The sequence below is a fragment of the Pezoporus flaviventris genome, unplaced genomic scaffold (genome assembly GCF_033815535.1).
Source record: "Pezoporus flaviventris isolate CSIRO_AGI_PZ_B2104156 unplaced genomic scaffold, CSIRO_AGI_Pfla_v1 ptg000036l, whole genome shotgun sequence".
NCBI lineage: Eukaryota > Metazoa > Chordata > Aves > Psittaciformes > Psittacidae > Pezoporus > Pezoporus flaviventris.
This window is the reverse complement of record NW_026892584.1, coordinates 8,923,964-8,936,409: the sequence shown is the minus strand read 5'-3', so window position 1 is coordinate 8,936,409 and position 12,446 is coordinate 8,923,964. Positions and strand designations below refer to the sequence as shown.

The 12,446-nt window shown below is 36.7% G+C and overlaps 1 protein-coding gene across 1 annotated transcript in view; it reads right to left on the bottom strand.

The window, feature by feature from the left end:
- The window catches only part of OTOG (otogelin), a 97,702-nt gene that overhangs the window by 25,760 nt on the left and 59,496 nt on the right, over positions 1-12,446 (bottom strand). Inside the window, exons 33-37 of the mRNA XM_061464240.1 lie at positions 7,317-7,434; positions 6,556-6,635; positions 2,333-6,165; positions 1,565-1,733; positions 452-588 (exon numbers count right to left, since the gene is read on the bottom strand). Of these exons, the coding sequence (XP_061320224.1) occupies positions 452-588; positions 1,565-1,733; positions 2,333-6,165; positions 6,556-6,635; positions 7,317-7,434 (4,337 nt within the window). The remainder of the gene's footprint in view (positions 1-451; positions 589-1,564; positions 1,734-2,332; positions 6,166-6,555; positions 6,636-7,316; positions 7,435-12,446) is intronic.

Below are 12,446 nucleotides of genomic sequence, written 5' to 3'. Positions count from 1 at the left end.
CACGACATAAAGCCAATTACACTACCCATTAGCCGGATACTCATTAGGGTTTATCTCTTCCTTCTTTGAAACAACAAGTATTTACCCCTGTGAGAGACTTTGAATGCACAGAGTGGTCTAATTTAGTCTGACAATCCACAGTCTTTTATGGCTCTGAAGATTGGTGTTTCCAGTGCAAATTTCTCCATATGAACATAGATAAAACGATGCATTTGTACAGTAACATGGTCCTACTTCTCACCTTCCAGCTGTTTCAGAAGGAACTGTGCATATACAGCCAGGTAATAAAGTGCTGCACAATTCATAAGTGTTGTAAAGTGCAAGTACAATTCATAGATGTTACACAAAAGTGAGAATTAACCACAGCTATATAGTATTAATATGCCTTTTCTTTTAAAATGTGTCTTATTAGCAGCATTTAACACCATTTGTTAGCTAATATGTTAATTACCAGTCTGCAGTCAAGGACATGGATGGTTATAGTTTCATCTTGAGTTTGACTAACAATGTAGGATGCTTCTTTGAATAATGCCAAATGATTTCCGTCATAGGTTACAATGCTCAGATCAGAGAATATTGTGCAACGACCTAAGAAAAATAAAAATAAATGGTTTTTTTTCTAACATTTTAGAATTTAAGTAAATATTACAAAATATGAAGATAAGCCAATAATATTTGTAAGACTAATTAGCTTGCTTACTATGTGTTAAACTTAAGTTCCGTATATGCAGCACATTTTCAGCTATATTTGGAACTGTTGCATCTCTGTAAATGGAGACCAGAGTCAACGCATATTTCGGTGGGAAACCTGCAAACCTCTGCAATTAGTAACTTACAGTTCTTGCCAGCAAAGGATTGTAATTTTTACAAACCCCAAACTAGCAAAACGTGAATAACAGTGGATTATGACAGATCATTAGTGCTCTTCTAGTCTTGCTCCTAAAATGGAATCTCATGTGGAAAGTTTCTTCTTCAGAGTCTTAGTGCTAAAGCTTTTGCATTTTCAAAGGGCTTGGAGTTCTATTACCAGTTATTTAAAAATCTAGAGCATAAGCATAAATCTGCATTGCTTTCCCTGTATACTTTCTTTATTATTCTGGAGTAAACTGAATTTTCTTTATTGGGCAGGATTCTTCCTGCCCAATTCTAAGTAATTGATGGGAGTGAGTACAGTACAGCTATGTTTTCAGAGTCCCCAAACCATTCACAGAGTTAGTTAACAGAGTCTAGGGAATCTTCTCATTCTAAGGTACATCTAAGATAAACCAAAAAAATTCACTGACTATATTGCTTAGGTGCCTTGATTAGACAGAAGACAAGATGGGCCTAAGACAGATCAAGAGGTGTCTCTGCAGATATCTAAAGCTTGGCAAGAGGAATGTCCTACATTAAAAGAGCAATTTGATTTCATTTCCTACACATAATGTAGAACTAGAATTATGAATTGCATTAAACAATCATCTATTTTTACGCCATGGTCTAGAAGTGCCAGTTCTTAGCCTTCTTAAACATGCATTAAACTGTCACCTAAATTCTTTAAAAGTACTGCGTAATTAAAACTTACATGCACATTCCCACTTCGGGCAGCATTTGTCACCATTCATTTGAGTAGCAAATCCTAAAACTCCACAGCTGGGTTGAGTTGCATTGTATGGGCAGTTCTGTGACTTATTAACTTGGATCAGCTGTCCATCCAAGCAAATGTGTTTTATGCACTCATTCTCTGTGATTGGCTAAGGCATATTTAATAGAAGATATAGGTTACCATTCTTTCAAAGCTAACATCACAATATTGCAGAGTATTTGCTCACATTCTTCAAGTACAGAATGCTTATGAATCCCTGTAACACTGATGAAGGAAACTCATGCATTCTGAGGTCAGTTTAAAACTGCTGTCCTGTTGTAAAGCAGAGAACAGCATTACCAAATTTTAACTTTACATTCAAAAAAGAGTTGAGCACGAAAAGTATGGAAGGGCACAAGTAGGAATAATAACATGGATCTCTGGAAAGACGTATTTCAAGGAGGGCAACGTGACAAGAAATTGCCACTGACCAATATGAAGCACCATATTTTGCCAAAACAACATTCTTGTAACAGTTGTACTCAGAAAACTGAGGCCTAAACCACAGTGTATTATAGCACTTGCAAAAATCATTACGCACAACGAAATCAACTGAAGTTTCAGACATAACTGAGAAAATAGGGCTCCCTTGTTGATACAGGTATTTTAAATCCTAAAGATCAAAGTATGGCTCATGATTTTTTTTTTTTAATCAGTGTGTGAAAGCAGCCAAGACATTTTCAAAACCCAACAGATACAGCTACTCACTGTACAAGTCTGAAGAGTTGCTGTTTCTCTAGGCAGCATAAAAGTTGATGCTGTGGCGCCTGACAGAGCTTCAGCTGTTGCCAATTCATCAGAAAAAGTTGTAGTCAAGCCATAAAGTGGTTTGGTAGATAAATAGGCAAATGAGGAAACTGATGGAGCTATTGTGTCATTTGGATGGTCAGGTATCATTAGCAGTGAACTCACAGAAGGTGTTTGTACCTCAGATGATATTTCAAGTTTTGAAGTTTGAGTTGCACTGACCGATGACACAGCTATAGAAGAAAAAGATTTTGGTTCAGAGGATGAATGTAGAGTAGACAGTATTGATACACTTATATTAGAAGAAACTGCAGTTGTGTTTGTGAAATATGGAGAGTAAAATGTCCCAGGTGTTTCTGGAGTAGTGATAGCACCTTGAACGCGGACAGCTTGGACTTCTGTTGTTAATTCTGACTCCTCAGATTTTACTGTATCAGGGGGCACAGCTCCTTTTGCTTTGGAAGTAACAGAAAAATAGGTGGGCTTTACAGACCTTGTGATAGATTCTGCTACTGCTTCTGCTTTGTCTGAAGTTGCTGATACAATACTAACATTTTGCCTGCTACTGCTTATCACTGAAGAAGCTGAAGCAGCAGCTGATGAATGTGCCATAGCTGACAACATTGTACTTGTTAGAAACATGGAACTGGAGGCAGTGGTTGAAAGTGTGACTTCCTTAGGCAATACTGCAGTTTCCACTGTATCACTTTTGCTCGTTGATGTGGATGGCCCACTCCCCATCACAATGGGAATTTCTGTTGTTTCTGTTAACAAAACTGATGAAGAGGTTGACTTAGGTCCTGTAGAAGCTGCAGCTGTTTGAAGCGTTTGACTTGAATCAAGTGACTTGGTAAATGAGGCCTGCCATGTGAATTTTTGACTAGTACCAGCCTTTTGTGTGGAAAATGAAGGAAATACTTTTTTAATTGTTGCTAAATAAGATGAAGATGTAAACACTTCTGGTGAGGAAGGGAGAATTCTGGTGCCAAAAATCCAATCCGTTGTCATTCTAGCTGGGACTGTAGGTTGTGAAACAGAAGTCCTTGGTGCATAAGACTGTGTTACTGAATCAGTTAAACGCAACTCTCTTTCAGTTGGCAAAGTAACCTGTGTAGTACCTACTAAGGTAGGTAATATACTTGAATGAATGTCTTCAGGTAGGGAGGTGATTAAAGGGTATGAGGAAGTCAATTCTACTGTAGCTTCAGTTGTGCTAAAGACATGTTGTGATTGATCAGTGGATTTTGATAGAGTTTTTGCAGTATACTGGTATATTGGGGTGATACTTTGGCTTGTCAACAAAGGCTCAGAAGTCTGACGACCAAGTTCTGTAGCCTTCTGAGTAGAAAAAAGCGGTATAACTATGGTCTTTGTGGTCTGTGCTGAAAATTTGTCTCCTAAAGATGTCTGCCAAGAGAGGGGGCCTACTGAAGATGGAGGAAAGGAAGGCTGAGTTTTAGCTGCTGCAGGTTTTACTTTATCTGTTATACTTTGGACTGTAGATTCCAATGCTGTAGAAACTGTTTTAGTTTCTACTGGATATTTTGGTGTGGTTATTACTTCTGGTACGATTCGTGTTAAAGAAGGTGAAGAAACCAGTTTATCTGGTAGAGACTGAGACAAAAGGTAAGAGGTCTTTGTTACTGGAAGTATAAAAGAAGGGGACAGAGTTGATCTTTCTGTGGCTGTCATGACTTTTTTAGTTGTCATGAGATGACTGCTGAATTCAGAAGATGGGGAGAATGTGGCATAGGTGACATTTAAAATGGCTTTGCCTGGTGATTTGCCATGTGATACTGTTGTTACTGGACTTGATTGTTCTGTTATAGCAAATAAAACAGAGAAATTCAGGACTGGAGAGGTCTTTTCTGTTAGTAACATTGATTTTGCCAGAGTTGTTCTTGGATAAAAAGAAGTTGTTTCATGGGATGTGTGCATAGGACTGAGAGCTGTCAGTGATGCTTCTTTTCCATAGGAAAGTAGTGAAGGAAGAGAAATGTTTAAGGAGACTAGAGAACTTGATGGTGAAAAAGGGAAGGCAGATGGCTTCCTAGTAGAGGTGTTAGTAATTCTTTCTACTTGTGATGTATCAGGCTGTGTTGTCAACAATGTGGTTTCAGGTGCACTAAGAAGAGTAAGTGGAGATACAGTGACGGATGCTCTTTGAGCCACCTCTGTATCTTCGAAAGGAACTGTGGTGGTTGTTTTTGACAAGACAGATGTTTTCATTGCTGATGTAGTAACACTACCTGAATATGCTGAAGTGCTTGTCTTCACCGTACTTGAAAGCAGAGTTGGCTTGTGTTCTGTAGATATTTTTCCAGAAAACAAAGTTGACTTTGCCACTAATTCAGAAGGGGATGTTATTTTGGATGTTCCCTCAACAGACAAAGGTGTCACTTTGATAGTCTCAGCCACAACAGGATATTTAGTGTATAATGTAGTCAGGAACTCTGTTGTGTTTGGAACTGTGTATGAGGGATATTTTGTAGTTGAAACAGTTTTAAATGTCTTTTTTAATTCGCCTGAAGCTGGGGAAGCATGAGTAGGAACAGACACTGAAGGTCCTTTTGTAAAAAGAGTAAGGGATTTTTCAGTTGTAGAACTGGGATGTAGTGAATATGTAGGGAAATAAGAACTTGACATATGCTCCACATGAAATGTTGTCTTAGGAGTTTCCCTTTTAAGAGTTGTAAATGATAGCAAAGTTGCTTCTGATGCTCTCTCTTGAGTTTGCAGAGTTGCTGGTTTTGAGCCTAGAGTTGTGGTGAAAGGTATCTCTGCAGTACCAGTGAGGTGTTGAACCATTTCAATAGGAGGTTGTGTAGTTGCCTTTATTAATAAAATAGGTGGCATGGATGTTGGTGACAATGCAGTCTTCTCGCTTCGCTCAGTTAACACAGTTGCTGCTTTTGTTGCTGCTGAAGATGCTGGTTTTGATGAAGTACTGATCACAGGAGAAAACGATATTACTGTAGTGTTAGATGCTGTGGGAAAAGACTGTCCTATGCTTATTTTTGTCTCTCCTGAAGTTCCTGTTACGTTTACTGGTGATGCATATGAAAGCGTGTCCATAGATGGTGATGTGGAAAACTGGAGCAGAGAGGCAGTAGTTTTTTCTGTTATTGATTCAAATGTACTGGGTGTAAGTGTTTTAAGTCCTTCTGGTTTTACTTGTGCTTCTTTTGTGGGAAGTGTTCTTGTGGCTATTTCTGATATTTCCATTTTTTTAGTTTTGACTGGCATTTCTGCTGTACTAAGTATTAGTGGTGTTCCAGTGAAAATAAAAGTAGCAATTGTTTTGGTTTCTGATTCTGTATTTGTAGTCACTGCATTTGTAGCTGTTACTGTCTGAGGTTCTGTAGCCCTCAGCAGTTCAGTAGAACCAATACTGGTTGGTTGTATCTTTGTGGAAGTTTCTGAAGTGACAGTGGACCAAAACAATGGAGAAATGTCAATGGGAGAAGATAAGCTTACATTAGACTTTGTCGTCCCAAACACTGCTGTAGTGCTTCTTCCAGATGTAATTTCTGTTGACTGTGAAGAAATATTTGATGATAAAGATATGTTTGGAAGTGTTGTATGAGATATAAGAGCTGAAAACTCAGTTTTCCCTGTAGTTGCAGTCACTTGCAATTTTGAAGCAGTTGTTGCCATGTCTATTGCTTCAGGTACAGGAAATGAAGTCAGCGCTTCACCGATCACTGTCAAACTTGTACTTGATTTTGTATGTGAAACTGATGGTGTTTGAATGCTGGGTGGCAAAGCCAGACTATCGTCTGCAGGTTCAATGCCTGAAATCGGACAAACGTAAACAGTAGTCTGAAATGTATGAATTGTTATAGTCATGAAGCTAGCAGAGTTATAGGTTAACACATATAACTGATCTTTTCAATTGCCTTTAAACTCCTGAAATTCATAGACAACTTAAGAAACAAATTCATTAAATAATTTGCTCCATATCCAATTTTGCTGAAGTATTTTAAAAAAAATGAAACTACTTAGTTTGGTTTTTGAGAGGTGAAATTATTTTAACTAAAATGTGTGTTTAGTGAGCTCAAGATTCATATAACTAAGATTAAAGTTACACAAATTTAAGCACTAGGATTTGAAAATATTACTAAAGACCTAAGAAATCAATAAGCTAAGTCTCATACATAATACATATAATTTTTCAAACATACAGTCTTCAAAATACACGCATCTTTGAGTGATTTCATCCAGCAACATATTGAGAGGACAATCAGGGATGCATCCTTCCACTCTAAAAGAAAAACAGTAAGTATTAACTAGTTGAGCAGGATCTGGATTTAGCATTTCCTTTTAGGAAAACAGAATTTATTTATAAAGTATTTTTAAGAAGACAATCTTGTTCTATCTAAATCTTGTCATTTCAGTGTACTCCTTCAAAATGTCATTGCCATGGCTTCCATTCTTACTCAGATCTAAGATAAAGCATGAACTCAGCCTCTGAAATGAATGGTCATAAGTTCAACAGTGAATGCTTCTGCTTAAGAAATGCCAAACACTTTCATGTATCAAAATCCAAATGCCTGTTTTACCATACTTAGTACAAATTCCAATTGGGAGGAAAAGGCAAGGACAGATATAGCTGTTCTAATCTCATACTAAAAATGTAAGGGCACAACTATTTGAAACAAACTTATCCCCTTTCTTTATTAATACTCTGTAATGCTCCCTCCCCCCCATCTTGAACATTACAGATATACTGATAACTCCAGAACCTGACAATACTTACCTAACAACAGAAATGTCACTTTCACGTAGCAGCTGCAGCAGGTTTTATTCCATTTCTTTTCTCCTTCACTCCTCTTATACAAGAACACAGTCCTGCTATGCTGAGCTTACATCTGGTCCCTCATATTCTTATTATACTGCCTATCACCCAAATTACATACTTTTCCATGAAAATACAGATACTTACTTTGGTACTGCCTGACAGTTTTTTCCCAAAGGATCTCTGCAAGTCTTGAAACAAGGGCTTACGCAAGTATCATAATGCCATTCACATGCAGAATGGGATAGAAATTTAAATTTTACATCTGAAAAACAATAAATACCTGTTACTACCATATGTATTTCTAAAAATATATATACACACAGAGATTCATATCACTAAGAGGCATATTTTAAGTTCACTGCACTTCTAAATTTCTTACTGTTTCTACCTATATTCTATAGAAATAAAACCACTAATATTTCTTGAGCTGCCAAGGTCTTTAAAATATAAAAAAAAGATGACAGTATATGCAGAGTATATTTGAGTGTGCTGGTTCTGCAATCTGGTTTTGTACTATAAAACATGACATTGTATTATTCATATTTATTGTGTATTACAATCACTTGAAGATAAAGCCAGGCAAATTAGAGCTGTTTTTAAGTTTTAAAGACTATATCAATAGTGAAACTGTATGTAGGTTATTCAAACAAAAAGCAAAATTGAGATTATGTTGATTCAGTGCAATTATTGCTATTAGAATCAAAATAAAAAGCAGCAGTTAGATACAGTGATACTCATTATAACATATCATTAACAGTTGTTTGCTTCATGTGTAAAATTTACTGCTACAGCACAAAGGTGTACATAACTCGTATGAGACAATTATATTTTAAAAGCCAAATCAAACACCACTCCAAATAAAGTAACCAGAAATTATCCTAGTTTAGGCTCTTTAAAGCAATTTATCTTAACAGCTGATCTTCTCAAAAGCAGTATAAGACAGCCATTCCAAGAGGAATTAAGTCAAACCCATAACATTCTAAATCTGAAATTCTAACTTCTCCTATAATGAACAAAGCAAGTCAGATGAGATGAGAGTTGTAGTCTTGCAGAAATTAACTCAAAACATGTATTTCACCAGACAAAATAGCACCAATGAGACACTAGCAATTTAAAAACAACAAAAAAACCCTCCCCAAAATTAACAAAACCCCCTCCCCCAAACCCAAACTGCCTTCAGAGTACCTATGCAGATACTATTTTTTCAAAGACTTCAAATGCACATAATTGAAACTCAAAATACAAATTCAGGTAGAGGAAAAGTTAGATTTAAAAGAAAAATTAACAGAAATAAGGATTAGCTATACTTCCAGTGCTTATTAAATTATGCAGGAACTTTACAGAATTAATGTAGAGACTGAGTGTAGAATGTGAGAGAAATAAATTTGTGGCAATCATCATGTGGGTGAGACACACTTGCATGTTCAAATGCAGCATCATGCTTTCTTTTTCACTACAACATTGCCCCATCTGCATGCAGAACAGTTTCTCACACAATGCTGGATTAGCACAGTGGCTCTTCCAACAACTGCATGATTCAGTACCTGAACTAAAACTGCCCATCCCAGCTTCTGCCTGTTGCAGTCAGGGCAGGGCAGTGACACTTCACTTACACTTATGCCTAGAGAAGATCATCATCATGACATACGGGTTCCCTCTGGATTGGTAAACCTATCTTAGAGGTATGCGATCCAGAGCCTACAAGAGTAGCTGCTCTCAATGTTTACCAGAAAGAAAATGCTTACTACTTAGAAAGAGTTTTCATTTCTGGTTTTTGGGGCACTTGAGGGTGTTGTTGGGGTTTTTATGTCTTTCTGCTTTTAAGTTTTGCTTGACTGATATACGAAGAGAGTAGCTCTTTCACGTCTTTTTGGAGACAGTTTTTCTTGAAGATCCTAAGAAATTGTTTTTCCTGAAATTCAGGGACATCAGCACTTCTGCCATTATTAACCATTACTGCCTTCTTTTTAAATTCATATAATTCTCCTAAATTAGAGGTATAAATCAAACTCAGACAAAAGAGTATGTTGCCATCTAGTGTTTTCCATTTTACATGTCCCTTTATCCAAGAACATTTCACTGCTTTTGAAAATGTGATTTTTGTGACGGTAACAAATGCATTTATAAAGTTACCTTCCCATAATAAGCCAAGTACACAACACTGAATTCTTCTGTGACCCCTTCTAAGGAAACCAACTCAAATTGCTTAAATCTAGTGCAGAAAAGGAATTATTTCCATACATTTTGCTGGCACAGGCAAACACCAACAATAGTAATAGTCAGCAATAACAGTATATCCAAATGGAATCTAGGAAATCTCATTCATCAGACTACCCTAGATTAAGTACTGAGACCAATCTGTAACTTTTAACTCTTACCACAAACCTCACATTAATCACAGAACTTTCAAACACAATAACGGTACAAGCTTTGCAGATAGCACACTGTAACTCAATGAAGAATGGCAGTTTCTCAATTTGGCAGAACACTGTTCGTGAATTGATACTTCCAAGTGCTGGGATTAACATACTATCTCCTATTCTCCAAATAAATTTAAGACTTTTATGAAATGATTGCCACGTTTTCCTCAAGCTTTCCTACAGATTAAGTTCACAGAGTTTGCTGGTGTTTCATGCATTCGTAGGAAACAGAGAAAATTTCTATATAAAGGCATAAAATTTGTTGAGTGGTTAATAAACACTGTTTTCAGTCAAGAAGAGAGTTACGCTTCTCTGCAAATTTTGTCTCTGCTTCTGCAGAAAGGAGTATGGACAACAGATGAATTCATGAACCTGGTCATAAAAATTTCAAAAGAGTTTTCAAAGAGCTGTAGAACCAATGAATATTCAATTTTCCAGTCAAGGGATTTTAGAGAATTGAATATGCCAGGCCAAGCCGTGTTAGGTTGTTTTAGTGTGTAAATTGCACGAAAGAACAGATTAAATCACCACAGCAAGGGTAGACTATATTGCATGAATTGGTTTCCAATAGAATATATTGCATGAATTGGTTTCGAGTATCTCAAAAAATTTCATTATGCCTCAGTAAAGCCATCAGATATAGTGAAATCTATGCTTTATTATGAATTATGGGAAAATGCCTTTCCGGCATTAGAAGAATGTCTGTTCAGTCACTCATCATATTTAAAGTTTTCACTACTGGCAACATCACTTCCTGAATGCTTAAGCAGCCCAAGGACCTACCTTGTTGACTGTGCTAGCCACTGCAAAAAATCCAAAAAAAACCCCCAAAGCCCACACCACCAAAAAAACCCACACAGCAAGATGCAGTTCCTACTTAAACAGTTTAGACTCAACAGACATTAGACAGCAAATGAAGGGGAGGAGAAACAGAGGCACAGAGCCATGTTCTGAACAAACATGAATGCGTTCTAAGCCAAGAGAACAATAAAGTATCTCTATAACTAGTCAAAATATTATTCTGCCTCTTATTAATACATCTGTATATTAACAATGATCAAAACATCCACAGTTACTAGGGTACAAAGAAAAGAGCAACAACGTGCTTTAAAGCCATTCAGACATCCCTCTTCCTAAAATGAGGGAAATATTTAGTTCACTCTATTGAATTTAGACATTAACTTCCAAGCGAGACCAACCTTGGCTTTATTGTTGCTACAATACTACTATTCCCATGGCAGAAACTACTATAGCTCAGAAACTCTGGATTTTGCCAGTGTCATGGCACAAACACTTTATGCTAGGCAGGATGCTAATCAGCCATCTCCACCACATGCTTTCCATTTCTTTAATACTTAAATTCCCCCTCCTGCAACCAGTAATATGAGCTTACTGTACTCTCTGCAACTGTACAGTTCACTCATAACAAAAGAATGATACATAGTTTACAGACAATGAGTCAAGCTTCTTATATGAGGCATGTGTTCCTCAAAAGGATTTGTCATGGCATTTGAAAATAGCCATGTGTCTCCTGGTGAAGACTACCAGCATTTGTCTTCTGTTCAGTGACACAGCAAATCCTTCGAAAAATGTTAAATTATGCCCTGCGTGACAGTCACTCCAGTTGATATGCCAAATGAGCCCACAGTTCTTCTACCTAACAGGAGCTGAGCATATCAACAGGTTACAGTATTGCAGAAAGCTTTTTATGACTGCAGGTATATGGGTTGCCAAAGACAACATATTAAAAGATATTCCCCAACTCCATTGTTTTCTCACATGCTCAGACATCAGAGAAGCATTTTCTTCCCATAACTTCTGATTTTCATTCTTCGGGGCTTTCAAAAATAATTCTGTGGCCATGAGAACTGTTACAACCATTTATAAAGAATTTTAATTTTTCATCACTGACAGACTGTGGTGTTCTGTTGAGCTGCAGCAACCTTTCTTAGTAACCTGGCCACTTTTTTGTGTGTTAAAAATTTCTAGTGTTCACAAGTCCATCCTACCTTTTTTCCTATGCTGCCTTTCACCTCATAAAGACAATATCTGCCATTGTCAGCATCTGCATATTATCGATAATTTCATGCTATGCTCAAAAAATGGCTGTTTAATTAAAAAAGAACTAAGCTAAATTCAAAATTTCTGATGTTAATAAAAGGCTGCATTTAAAACAAAGACTTTTAAAATAATTTCTTTTAAAAAAGGATTTTTGTTCTCATCTGATGCTTTCTTCTATTTTGCTATTTCTTTCCCCCCAAAAATCTAGTATGAGAAAAATTTGCTTTAGAATTAGTTCTGTTTGTAACAGCAGCAAAACTCTGCTTAGTAATAGATTGCCTATCTCCTCAGTTACAAGTTTAGAAACTTGAAATCTTATCTACCCACTTAACACACTCAAACTACTAACAAACTCTTCTCATGACTTCTACATTTCTGCAATAAGTGTAAGCAAATATCACTGGAAAAAATGACTTCTACATTTCTGCAATAAGTGTAAGCAAATATCACTGGAACTTTGTGCTCAGACAAAACATCACTGAAAGCAAAGTATAATTATCTATCTTTCAAATGCTTTTGTTTAGTTTACTATTACAATGTTAGAGGACTATAATATTGTTACAGTAACTATTTAATCTCCTATTTATTCAGTCAAAAATGGGAGGTCAACTGTTTGTGTTTGTGGTATAAATAGGAAAGGTGTTACAATTCTACAGTGCCCTCAGTCTGATACCGAGAGCTACCAAGCAGATGTGTTCAGGGACATACTTGGCATTTGCAGGTACAACAGCACTTGCTCAGCATTATCCAGCTCCACATCTCATGTCATTATCTTTTAGACTGACAAAGTGTA